The sequence below is a fragment of the Colletotrichum truncatum genome (assembly GCF_014235925.2).
Source record: "Colletotrichum truncatum strain CMES1059 chromosome Unknown Contig_0001, whole genome shotgun sequence".
In the NCBI taxonomy this organism is placed as follows: domain Eukaryota; kingdom Fungi; phylum Ascomycota; class Sordariomycetes; order Glomerellales; family Glomerellaceae; genus Colletotrichum; species Colletotrichum truncatum.
The window spans coordinates 659020-672629 of NW_027222398.1; the positions used below are offsets into that span (position 1 = coordinate 659020).

General features: G+C 53.1%; 2 protein-coding genes across 2 annotated transcripts; both read right to left on the minus strand.

Moving 5' to 3' along the window:
• Window positions 1–967: 967 nt before the first annotated feature.
• On the minus strand, window positions 968–3221 carry CTRU02_200163 (uncharacterized protein; the record flags this gene model as incomplete). The annotated part of the gene is made up of 2 exons (XM_036723281.1): window positions 968–2819; window positions 2908–3221. The coding sequence occupies 2 exons, from the start codon at window positions 3219–3221 to the stop codon at window positions 968–970; spliced, it is 2166 nt and encodes a 721-aa protein (XP_036585070.1).
• A 4858-nt stretch (window positions 3222–8079) lies between these two features.
• CTRU02_200164 (Paxillin-like protein 1) lies at window positions 8080–9555 on the minus strand (the record flags this gene model as incomplete). The annotated part of the gene is made up of 1 exon (XM_036723282.2): window positions 8080–9555. One exon carries the CDS (start codon window positions 9553–9555, stop codon window positions 8080–8082), a length of 1476 nt encoding a protein of 491 aa, XP_036585071.2.
• Window positions 9556–13610: the final 4055 nt, after the last annotated feature.

The following is a 13610-nucleotide window of genomic DNA, read 5'->3' on the forward strand; positions in this document are numbered from 1 at the left end:
CGAGTAACTACCCCCTCCCAAGCTGTCCTTTCCGATTAATCTATTAATTTCCAAATCTTCTGTCCCGTTTTCTCCCCTGGTGTCTAGATGAGGTCATGCCCTCTTACAATTTCCGTTTACCATTTGTCCGATTTGGCTGTTGATTACAACGTCTATCGACTACGACGGCTGCCTGATAACTCGTGGACTTCGATACCATTTTAGGGAAGAAACTGAAATCCCGATATTCTGCCCATAATCCGAAAGTCGTCAATCCGGACCTGTGGTGAGCAGACATAAGAGGGCATCCAAAGGCTCACAATACGAAGCCAATTTGATGTGTAAACACGTCACATTATGTATGATTGAATGACCATGACAATTACAATTGACACGTCTATGCTCCTTTGGGAGCTTACTCGGTATCTACCCGTCTACTCGCCACACCATCATTTGTACAACTAAAGGCCCAACAGCCGTGAGCGGGTAAGAAAATGGTCTAGTCGCTTCAAAATGCCCAAGGCGTAAGAAAAATAGAAAGAAAGAACAAAAGTTATCGTAATGAAACAGATAAAAGAAAAAAACAGTGGTATGTTTCGAGATGCCGTTGCCTGCGGGCTGGTACGGTAAAGATACAAGCCAGCGCCCACAAGCGGAAAGCAAAACAAAGAACGCCGAGCTCCTACGACGACAATTGCGCCGATTTCTCCCTTCTTTTTCTCAGCTCGCATCGCATGCGGATGCACAATGCGCGAGGGTTGAGACCGTAGACTCCCAGCTAGAAGTCTGCCGTCCTTTTCGTGACCTCGACCAGCTTTCATGACCAGGTTCGGCATGCCATAGGCGCTTCCCTCTGGACGTGTGGTCTTGGGCTCTGTGGCCTCGACTACCGGCGTTCCGCTGCTACCTACACTCGCCATCATAAACGCGGAACCCCGTTGAAGCCAGCCGTGTTCGTACATCATACACCATCGTAGCATGAGCGCGTTCAGCCGTAGAACAGCTCAAACTTAGTCTTGAAACCGGGTTCTGTCGGCTTCACCTCCTTGATGGGGTGAAGAATCATCGGAGGCAAGCAAGGGCGGCCGTGAGTTCGCTCCCATTCTTTGCCTCCGTACGACGTGTCCTCGTAACCGATCCAGTTGTTGTACAATCTCGCGGGAGGCTCGGCGCGGTAGTACCAAGTCATGCCCTGGTATCTGCGCTCTCTTCCCCAGCCCATGGGGCTTCCCTCACCACCGCTCTCGCCGCGAGGTCCGGGATTGAACCACTTGGCGAGGAAGGTACCGTTCCACGGGCGGTCGAACCAGGTGGGGTGGGGCGCAAAGACGGTCTTAAAGCCGTGGAGGAGCGCAACAGTTTGAGGCGTCATCTCGGAGGCGATGTGGTTGCCGCGGAGGTTCTCGACGTGCATGATGTCCAACAGGCGCTTTGAGACACGGGACTGAGTGACAATCGTGGTGCGGCGGGGGAGCGTTTTGGCGGGGTCAGGGTGAGCCTCGTCTCTGTAACCCCAAATATGATCGGAAATAATCCAGCTGCTGTTGATGGGGTTGAAAATGGGACCGACGGTAATCATATCCGCATCCTCGCCAACTCCCCACTTGTACGAGTCCCTCTCGGGGTTGTCAACAGGCGGCTTAGGACCAACGGGGTTGATGAAGGGCAGCTTGGGAGGTCCCCAGATCTGGTTGCCACGGGTGCGCTTCTCGACATCGTTGCGGAAGTCGTTGTCATAGTCTCCGTGGTATTCGGGGATGTAGTAGCGCTCGTTGCGCTCCCAGAGACCTCTGCGAGGCTGCTTCTTGGCGAACTCGTCAAGGCGCTTCAGGAAGTCGTAGTGGTGGCCAACAATTCGGGCGTCCATCTCCCAGTTCCAGATGAAGTCGAATTCGGGATGGTCTTGGCTAAACTTCTGCACCGAAAGCCACTGAGCAGAGTGAACGCTCCGCTCGTTTTCGTCCGTGAGGGCCGTGTAAACATCCCAAACGGCCTTATCGTTCCACAACTTTGTAATGCCGTGGAACTCGAGAGGCACATGCTCGTTGAGAACGTACTGGTAAGTGGCCTCATCGTTCAAGATATCAAGCTCTTGCTCGCGCACGTGCAGCAGCAGGAAAACCTGGAATTCACCACCAGATCGGAGCGACAGCTCGGAAATTAGGGCGCGGATGACCTGCTTGTCGTTTTCGCTATACTTCTTACCGGTGTAAGACCTCAAGAGAACAGCGGTGCGAGGGTCGGCCTTCTTGGCCTTCGCATCCTTTGATTTGCTGGTGAAGCCGCGCTTTTTGGACTCTTCGTCTTCGACTTCACTACCGTACTTCTCGGCAATCTCGGGATAGGCGGTCTTGATGTAGGGGTTAGGCTTACCCTCGTCGAAACGAGCGGCATTTCTCTCGATACACTTCTCCTGCAAGTCGCCCCAGTTGATGTTGTCCCAATCAATACGGAGGCCGGCCTTGCTAAGCTGGGGTAGGAGACCGTAAGGGCCAAGGCGAGTCTCGCGCTCGTAGCAGATGTTTCCATCCATGTTCAAAACGTCGAAGCTGCCGAAACCGGTCGCGGGAAACTTTTTGGGTTGACCCTTGAAGACAAGGAGATCCTCGACAGCCTCGCCGGTGGCTCCAATGCATGGCACATGAGGCGCGCGGTGCGTCTTGTTCCATTCCTCGCTGTTGTAGTCGGGGTACGGGTTGTAGTAAACTGGTCGCTGGTTCGTGTACGCCAGCTCCTGGGAGCCGGCCTCGCGGAGAGCGGCAGCATGCTCGGCGGTTCTGTTGTCCTTGTTGGCCAACGAATTGATTGTGTTGCCGTAGATGGCATCGTTGCCAGGAAGCCTGGTAAAGTTTAGACTGAGTTAGTTTATGCTGGCTTTCGTGACAGATGATGTTTCTGCCGGTTCATCAGCAGGAAGGAAGCACGTACCTTTTGGCGGCCTCGTACTCTGCGGCGAATTCATCTCGAAGAGATTGCTCATATTTTTCCCGCTCCTGCTTCAACTTCTCCTCCTCCTGCTTGCGCTCTTCCTCCGACTTGGGCGGCTCGGCGGGCTTCACGGGCTGGCCGGGAGCGACGGCGCCATTTTGATCCCAAGGGACAACACGATAACCAGCGGGAGCACCGCGAGTCGCGAGAAAATATACAGAAACAAGAGCAAGGGCCAAGAAGAGCAACGTCTTGGGACGAGCCCTCGGGAGAATGATGCCTCTCGATGACTGTTGTTTAAGCATGGTCATCATTGCCGATGCGGGCGCAGGCGGCGTTCGCGGTGGCGGCGGCAGCTACTATATTAACAAAAAACCGCAACGGTTTGAAACGGGTATGATGTCGCTATCAGATGGTGGCGGCGGTGACGGCGGTGGTGGCTGGGCGATGGTGCAAAAGAGCCTCGTAACTATAGAGGCATGCTGCGATAAGCTCGCAATCTGGACCAAAATGAAAGGACAGGCGCAGTACGCAGCCACGAAGTAATTGACGAAGGACGAAAGACGAAGAGACGACAGTTGTTTCTCGCAGGTAGCCTAATCGACAAACCGGTTTAACAAACAGCGCGCGGCGGTCGAAGCGGGACCTGGACTGGGGACTTGGCGAGATTGGATAAGGCCTGATGATTAAAAGAGTGGTACGGCTCCTATCAAAGAAGACCCCGTTCGGTATTTTTTCCCCCCTGGCGTGGTTGGTGCGGATTGGTGTTGGTGTGTGGATGACAGTTGGCGCGGGGAGAAGCTCCACGGATAAAGATGAAGGTTGAATCGAAAAGATGAAACAAGCAAAGAAGAAAAAAAGGTTGTGCTGCTGGCTCCTACAGATGCTGCGAACTGCAGTTGTGAGAAGAAGAGCGGCAGTGAAAAAGAAGGAGAAGGAGGGGAGGCACGCACGTTGCTGGTGGATGGAACCCAAAAATGAGGGTCAATCAACGATGGATAGGGAAAGGAGTGGTAGAAGATCCATAAGCATACATAGATAGTATGGCACATCCAGCAGCAAAGCAGGATCTTGGGAAAGGGGAGAGGAAACAAAATAGAGGAGGAATACCACCAATCCGAAGGCTTTGTTGGGGTTGAAGGCAAGGGTTAGGCGCAGGGGAGGCACACTCTCCTGCTGCGGTGCAGAATCGTCATGATACCTGCTAATACTAGTACTCGATACAGAGGGGAAGTGGATTCCACGCAGCACACAACAAGAAGCCTTGAATAGTATGTAAATGGTAATGTGGAAACCCGCCCCCGTCTTGTGTTTCCAAGGGGAAACCTGCAGACTACCTAGAGATGGGACACGTACCACTTCACCCACTGCCGAGCGCGGCAGCACCAACGAGAAAAAGGGACCCACGGAATATCTGGGTGCGAAAGGGTGGTGATCGCCAGTATGAGCAAGAACGAGAGTGGCCACAGACCAACTAATCTCCAGGGAAGGGAACGACTTTCTAGCGGGCCCCCTCCCCATCTGCCCTTAGTGACGATGAATGATTGGATGGGGGCGGGAGACTTGGCCTTTACACACTACCTAGTACTCCGGCGTCCGGCAATCAAGCAATCAATCCATCACATCGCAAAGACCTCCACGACCTCGTGCGGTGTAGGAGCGTGGAGACTCTCTTGTTTCCGGGATGACATTATGTGATTTAGACCTACTGCTAGTAAGTAAAGGGGGGGCCAAGTTTTGGATGCTAACAAGCGCGGGTAGTGGATTTTTTTTTTTTTTTTGTGCTTTCGCCGCCAGGCCAACGATCAGTGGATGTCCCAATCTTAGGACGTGATTGCGCCAGCCCGGCTTTAATTCCTTCCTTCGACGTTATCAATTACAACCTAGGAGGATTTTTCTTTCCCTTGGCTGCAATCCCGGTTTTCGGCTCGCCCAGTGAGACATGAACAAAGAAGTATGGAATCAGCCACGCGTTGTTCGTCGGGCCGTTGGATGGGTTGAAACCTACCGTCTGATCTAAAAAAGCAAGTAAAAATTGAGGCTTGGTTGGCCCTGTCCAACTTTCCCATTGACAAGAGCATGGGCAATTTTTGAAAATTTCTCACCAACGGCCGTCATTCCCTTCCCCCCCGTCGTTTTCCCCTGACTATTTTAGCTTCAAGCCATTTTGGTTGTCGCCTAACCCACAGACAGACAAGATGCTGCACCTGCTTTTCGACAGGTGGCGTTTATGATAGGGCGAGAGAAGAGAGAGAAGGGGAAAACCCAGAAAAGAAGAAAAGAAAATGGAGCTACTCTCCCCTGTCGATCATTCCAAGTACCGAGACACCAAATGCTCGTAGCGAAGTACCATCCACAGCGCCAGGAATAAAGAGGAAGCACTTTACACGTGTGGTATTACAGCTCCCACGCGAGGAAGCCCGGCACGACAAAAGATCAAAAGAGGCAACAAGGTCCCGTCGACAAACATGCATCGCGACTCAGGCTCCCGCTTGAGGTGACATACGGTCAATAAGTCGACTTGCTGCTCTCCGGAGTCGGGTCCCGAACCGTCCCAAACCCCGACCACCACGCCTGCTGAAGCGCCAGGAACTCCGAAGCAAGATCGTCACGGATCGGCTCTCTATGCTCCCTCTTCAAGAAGGTTACATTGGAATGACTGATTAGAACCCACGGAGACTGGCGAAATCACGGACGCCAGACCGACAGTTTCCCCCTTCCCAAGCTCAAACGTCAAGGACGCCGCAGCGCTTGAGCGCACATTGACATACACGAGCACCCACAGCTGGCAGCTGTAAGAAATCCTACGCACACACGGACACCCGCATTTGACAGTGCTTTACATCATCATCACCCTTGGACAGCGAAGCGGCAGCAGAAGCACGACAGACAACCACCTCGAGTTACCTCGGATAGACATGCATACCGTTGGTGGGACCATCTTAACGTTGCCTCTCTCCTGGACTTCTATCTGAAGTAGACTTTTCCGGAAGCAAAAAAGACTTGTGACCAGAAAAATAATCTGCAATGCTCAATCAACGCCACGCAGCAGCCAGCGTCGTCGCACCTCAGCCAGGACAAACAAGCCGTGGGCGCCACGTTTATAAGCTGGGGTGCTAAAGTTAGCGCCGCCGACGTAGGGAGCTCCCAGTGAAGAAAGTCTTATTTGAGGGTGAGACATGCGCTGGCGACCTGGCCGGAGAATTTCAAAAAAGCAACGAAGCTGCGATGCCTCATATCGTCATTCCAGGATTTACTACGTAGGGATTTGATTGCTGAACGACTCTGAAGCATAGAGAAGGAATTTTCTCGTTCCATCACGCCATGGTCACTTCCTCTGTCGGGTTCATCAGAAAACGCAGCAATCTCTTCTGCAAAGTACTCCTCCGTCCTCATCCTCCTCTGCCCTGGCCTGGCCGTCCTTATTTAAATTCTATTTCCATCCCACCCACTTAGCCCCCATAAGCGGCAAGAATAGAAGGGCAAAAAGAAAAAAAAAAAAGCTGAAACCAGCCCAACCAACCAATCACTACGTTGCATCAGGTACCCACTTTGAACCCCTATTCCCCTGGCACCTCAGTCCAGGTTGTCCGTCCACACCCACTCACTCTTCTCTCTATCTTCGTCTTACGGTACCACCGCGTACACAACCACAGATAACAGGCTGCAGGAGTTCGTCGTGGGGGGGTTACACCGTACACCGTACAGGTTGCAGCACAGCCGCAGCAGCAAGTCAGCTTCGTCAACCCACGACACTAGCGCACTTTCCCAAACCACCACTCTCCATGAAACAATTCCCCCCCCTTGTGGAGACCCTTTCATCGAGAGTAACCCGCTGAGGCAGTTTATCTGCTGTTAACGGGGTTCACCGACTTGCCATCTTGTAGGATACTACTGCCCGCCCGCAAAGGCCACGAACACCAACATCATTACACCGTGACCATAGCCATTTCTCCAAAATAACAATGAAGAAAAAAAAGACATTGTGCCGTAGGACCCACGTAACCTCGTCCACCACCACCCGATTCGGGCCGGCGGAGGCACGTATGCCTGAGCATGCCTGAGGGAAAGAATTAAAAAAAAAAAAAAAATTGAGGAAATTGTTATCGGACACGGCGCCCCGTCTCGGCGGCGGATATCCAATCCCACATCCGGGACGGAACGGGGGACTCATCGAGTGATGACAGTTGACTCGTTGACCGTGATAAAAGTGTCAAGACTTTCACTTCCGTCCCCCCCGGAACACCCTCAAGAGACTAACTAGCATGAATGAATATATATCCACGTAACAAAGTGACATGCCAACACGGTTGCACTCTCTCATATTCCTAGATAACGAAGCAATTTCATTATCCAGCTAGGGTATAAATACTACTCAAAGTGTGTTTGTTGCCTGAACACGTCAAGACAACCGAAAAGTTAAAATAAACGTACCCTCCCGTTTTCGGCCCGTTTACCATCAAAAAATGTCTAACAGCCGCATTCGATTTATTAACCCTCAGACCGAGACATCGTTGCAAACGGGGGAGGTAGTGGGAAAAAGGAAATAAATAAACTATATGTCGACCCGAACCGTTAAACTCCCAACGGTACGAAAAACCCGTTTAAACAGCCAAACCATCACACCACGGAACAAAAAGTTTACCCTTTGACACTGACACACACACACACATACACACACAAAGTTAAACTAATCGTTTCTTGAATTGGCTTGTCCTATATATCTCGGCCTTGTAGCCGCCTGGCCCATCAAACGGCCAATAATGCTGCGAGCACCCGTGTGCACCCTGTTTGTTGCCTGCCAAGTCTTCGTCCCTCCTCAGCGTAAACGCCTTGTCCCCATGCAAACATGCTATTCCCCTTTTTTTTCAGGGCAGGGCTCCTTCCCAGTCATCGACAACAAACGAGACGACATCCACGTCGTCCACTCTATGCAGGTATCAACAGAGTCCACTAGGGACCGGGTATATATAACTCCAGACGGCAGAAAGAAAAGAAGAAAAAATGTGTCAAGGTGGCGAGATGAGGGTTGGTATATCGTAGTCGTGAGATGTGTTCGTGGGTATTAAAAATGCAGTAGATATAACGGTCCATAAAAGACCATGCATGCGGTTGTTGTGGTTGTTATTGGAATGCTGCCTTCAAGAGATGTCGGTGTTGGTCTCTTGCAGCTTACATCATTCCCAGTCTCGTCATGCGCTTGTTCATGCGAGGCATCGGCGCAGCAAGGCCGGCTCCGGGAGGCATCCGCTGGCCGCGCGGGAGACCAACAGGAGGCCGCATGCCCGACTGGCCGTTACTGGGTCGTCGACCGCGGTCTCCGGGTCCTCCAGGTCCTCCAGGAACGCCGAGGCTGCCAGGCGGGGGTCCTCGGGTCGACTTTTGCACACGGCGCCATGCATCCCGTTCACAAAAGGCCCTGCCGTTAACCTCGAAATAGCCGTTGGACAGAGACATGCCGCAGTCGCCGCACCGGAAGCAGCCGACGTGATACTTGACTCGCTCTTCGTCCTCAAGGTACTGACCCTCGATGCCGCGTCCGCATGTTCCGCACAAGCTGCCGTTCAGCTTGTGGTAGTGCTGCTCGCAGTAGGGCTTGTCGTCGAGAACGTAGAACTCGGCGGACGAGAAGGGCTCGCGGCAGGTCGTGCAGACGAAGCAGGCCTTGTGGTAGCGGCCGGTGAGACGGCCATCGGCGGACGAAATGCTCTTGCCCTTGATCGGGTCGCCGCACGACTTGCAGTTTCCGCGAGAGGGTTGAACAGCAGGGTCACGGCGACGGGTGCGGGGCGGTGATGAAACGCTTTGTAGATCACTGGGTTGACGCTCGTGGCCCTGGTCATAGCGATCCGTGGGGTACCTGGTGGCATCGCGGTCTTGTGTTGCAAGCGGAGATCTGGCGCGCGGGCGTCCACCTTGGATGGCAGGGTCGTTTCGGAAATCCTCAGAGGGTTCACGACGGCTGAAATACGGATCCCTCGGCGACTTCTTGGGCGGCGGGGGCGGCATGTCGTTCATACCTGGCATAGCAGCCATCGACGACTCGAGCTCGTTCATCAAGCTGTCAAAACCAGACGTGTCGGAAGGCTTCCTTCGTCCACGCTGCATCGTGCTAGATTGTGAGCTGCTCTGCGAGCTTGTCTGGCGGCCATGGCTGAACACGGAGGCCCCAGATGACGTCGAGGTAGAGGGTGTGTGATACGGGTTGTTCGCTCCAAACTCGCTGGCTAAATCAACAGGCGGCGCAGCGTCCCTTCCAGAAGTTGTCGGTCGCAGCAGGCTCGTTCTCGGCGGGGGCGCTCTCGATGTGTCCGGTCCCATGGAACGCTTCCTCTCATGGTCAGGTCTGCTGAGCCTGTCGGGTCGTAGGCCAGGAGCCGACGGCGTCCTCGCGGGCGCTTCCGTCGGCTCGCTAGGGCGAGGGAAAGTACCTGCTCGGCTTCCAAACGGCTCAGGCTCGAATTCGTCCGGATTCGTCCCCGGAGGACCAAACCCCCCATACCCATTCTTTCTCGGTAGTCTTGGTGGTGCAATGCCGCCGGCGTTACTGCTCCCAGAAGACATGAAAGAGTTGTTTGAAGCTGACGTTAGTGGACGGTCGCCAAAGTTGTCCTCCGGCGTGAGGGACTCCTTTCGAGACGACCTCATGGCAAGCTTTGCGGCTGATGGCGCGGCTCCTCCCCTTCTACCAGCGTCGAACGGTCCTGGTGCGATGGTGTTCATGCGTTGAAGCAAGCTCGGGGCCTGTTTCTTGGGCTCACTTGGATACATCTGATCACCGAACTCGTCATTGTCGTCGAACGCTCCATAGCCGCCGGGTCGTCGAGTTTGCTGATTCGAGCCGTAGTCGTTGGCAATCTGTGGTTGGAAGTAGTCATCTGATCGACCAAGAGCTTGACTGTTGGGCGTCTTGGGCGAAACACTGATGGATCCGGTCGACGTGCTAACTGGTGTGAGCTGACTTTGACGCATATATGGCATGTCTATTCTGGTCAGCGGGTGGTGCTCAAGAGTGCGTAGGGAAGACATACTAGCTGCGCTTGTGTCTAGAGTAGGGGGTGCCATCCGGCCATACTTGTCGAGCGGCGGAGGCGGCTGGTCGTATGAATCGAAACTATCGGGACGGCGGCCCAGAGGCGGTGATGCTATGATGAGTGTAAGTCCCGACTGTCTTCTCAAGGTGATGGGTGAGGGCTGCTACATACGCTCATCATCTGCTGCTGGGGGACCACTGCAGAGATGCTCGCCCATCATGGAGATCTCGACCTGTCTACCGCATGACGAGCACTTGATGGTGGGCATAAAACTGGACTCCCGCGGCATAGCCATTTTTGCAGAGTTGAAATCCGTGTTTTGGCTGGACGGGCCAAAGTCGTCTTGTTGTCTACTGAAAGGCGAGCGGTCTGTATTTCAAGACTCATTTACAGACCGCATCAAGGTTCAAAATTCCGTTGACGCGGGCTGTGGTCCAAAAACGGAAGTAGCGGAAGAGGAAAGGTGCTCAGAGAGCAATGGGGGGACGAGGCTCCTCTTGAGTGTTTCTAGAAGACCAAATGCGGCAGTGACGTGAACTGACGTTGTCCCTGAAAGTTTGCAGGGTGGACGCACGATCACGCCTTGTTTCCAGCTTAAGATCGGAAACTATGTAAATGTGATGTGACGGGGTCGAGGGGAAGGAGTATGGATCCCCGTTGCAGGCGCAGTTCTGAACAGGAGAGGCGTGTGACCTTGGGATGCTCAGCAGACGCCGCTTTGGTCTGGAACGGGTTGCTGTGGTTTCTTTTTTTTTTTTTTTGTTCTCCCCCTTCTTTCGACTCAAGTGGAAGCGAAGCGCGTTGCTGCAGAGTCTCGCAGTCCGTCCCAGGATCTTGGTTGCTGTCAAGAATGCAGTGTTGGAGCGTGTTTTGGGACCAGCGCAAATGCGAGAAACATGGGCTACAATGAGTAACAGACGATAAACGGGACAGGATAAGCTGGTCTGAGGATCAGTCGCTTGGAGGAGAGATGTTGCGTCTCGTGTCTCGAAGTTGGGAAAGATGGTGTCGGGATGTTTGACGGATTTGGGGGAGTAGAGGAGAGTCACTGACTGTCTCAGTGTGCCGGAGCTGGAGCTGTTCAATGAAGAGACACTCCCCCTTGTCAATGGTGTGGGTGGTCAGAGAGAAGCACGGACAGTGGCTGTCGAGCACCCCTGGCGGCCTTGTCCGGGCCTTTCCAGGTTAGGCCTGGCGGTTGACGAGCATCAAGCAGGGGACGAGGGTGATTTGCTTGGTGTTGATGCGCGCCCAGGGGGGGAACGAGATGGAGCAGGGCCCAGACGGAGCTGGCGGAGGGGCCTTTGAAGGGTGTGGTGGGTGGCCCTGAGGGGGGTGGATGTGATGGTGGTGGTGGTGATGATGATGATGTCGAAATGTGCAAGCTTTTTCCGTTGTTTAGACTTCGCACGTGTGCCTGTAACAGCAAGGTAACGCAAAGTAGAGACAAAATAAGAACAAAAATTAAAATTCAGGTACAAAGATAGATGCGTTGGAGATCGGAGCGGACAACCGACTTCATCCCTCTCTCCGTTACGCAGACAGACCATGTCGATGATTTGATTGTGAGGTCGAATTACACCAGGAGCAGACCTGTTCACCTGCGACAAATGCACCGGGCGAGGGGTCCAACGAGTGCAGAACAAAATGGCACAGGATCGTTGGGCAAAGTGGGAAAACGGCGAGGTGGATCAGGGTCTACGGCGTTGCTTGCCTTGCAGAGGAATTCTTCCACCTGCACCTTACAGCAGCCCTTGGCCGGATTAGGAGGATGACCGCTATGGATTGGCAGGATAACCGGGCAAGACGACCTGGTTCGGGCGGAATGGAGCAGATTGCAGTGGGAAACATGCGCAGAAAATAAATAACGACAAAAAAACGATGGAAGAAAGAAAAAAAAAAGTAGCCGCAGGACCACCACACCTCTCTCTCATTCTGAGGGAAAACGACGACAGCCTTCCCCAGTAATCGCATGTTTCAGGTCCTCTATCCAGCAATATACAAGCTACAATGAAGGACGCGCTGCAGACGGAAGAAGCGCCTGACCCGGCCCTACCGCGAACATTCATCATCCATCATCCCTCATACTGCGCGGTAAACGCTAATCAAGATGAAGCCGCAATATTTCTGAATTGATTACTTGCCGGGCGCAGAGGGCTTATTTTCAGGTGAAGCTGCAATCATGGTGATACCAGCTGGGGGGGGGAAACGGCCCCAATCAGTCCACACACACACACACACACACACACACACACACACACACACAAACGAACTAACTCAGTCATCCATCTGCAAGCAAGCAACCCTTTTTTTTGTTCCCATATTTAGAATTCGGCATGACATGACTTGGAAGAGGGGCTTTCGGAGTCCGGATTGAATATTTCTAAATATGAATAGTCTCTCTTCGACACTCTTTTCGGAACACGGCGCAAGGCAAGGCTAACTACTACGTATCAGACTGCCTAGTATTAAGTAAAAGCTGTCTGTATTGGCAAGCCCCAAACACCCAAAAAAGCAATAGGCATTAGGTTTTTGCGGGTTCATATTACCTAGTAGTGACTGAAATGGCAGCCAATACGACATGGGGCCATCCAACATGCCCAAATTCGGTTGTCTTCATCTCTGCCAAATTTTAATTAACACGAACGGCGCCGCCAAAAGGAGTTCGCGCCGCGCGGGGGGGGCGCATTTTCACCCTTTTTTTTTTTTTTTTTTTTCTCCCGCTTGTCATCTTCTTCCCTCTTACTCCTCCTGGCTCTATTTTCTGGCTGTCTTAGCCTTCGGTCACTTCCCTAATCTTCCATTACTGACCAGTCACAGCCGCAGAATGCTGCCCCCCTCCAGCCAAAAGACCTCACGCGGGCACCTGGTGGCGCTGTGCCTTATTGGAGCTTATTGGAGGGCCGGGTACCTTGCAGCACGATACGGTGCCTGTGGAGCCTCATGGCCTCCAGAAGCCTATCGCTACTAGCGGCCTCGCTTGCCCCTGGCCAAACGAACCTTGAACGGTACGTACCTTTTGTTATGTACAGGCCAAACATAATATCGGCCAGGAACCATCTTGCTGGACACTGGGTGGTCAGCATATTCTACCATGGAAAGAGCCCTTCCCATAGAGAAAGAGTACCCTCTCCAGCTTCCTTGAGTTGGTTCGCTTCAACAATCAACCCAAGGCAAAATGGAGATAGCGGGTGGATTTATTCCCGATGCAGGCGGGCTTCCAATCCACACAACCGTCTAAACCACCTAAACACCCCTCGCTCGCTTCTCTCTTTCATCTGTCTTTGACCAAGGTAAAAACTGGACCAGAACCTCGTCGACCCGCACTTGCCCGGTCGACTTCTACTCACCATAGCGCCATATCCGTACTATTAGTTATACTACTGCCGATGTCGTGTGCGTATGGCCCCACTTCACCCATACTCACTTACACCTGCGCCTTTGGCGGCTTCGCTTGGATACTCACCCAGCACCTTGACAAGATTGCGCTATTCTCGATCATCAACGCTACTCCAGGGTACGGTTACTGCTTAAGCTCGTCACACGTCCTTCAGTCAGCTGCCTCCTCGTCTTAGCCCATCGATATAACGGCACGGTTTCCTGTCATTGCTGACTGTCACTCCTCACCCGCCAAGCTGTCACATCTCAACCACAGGCCCTTTTTTTTTT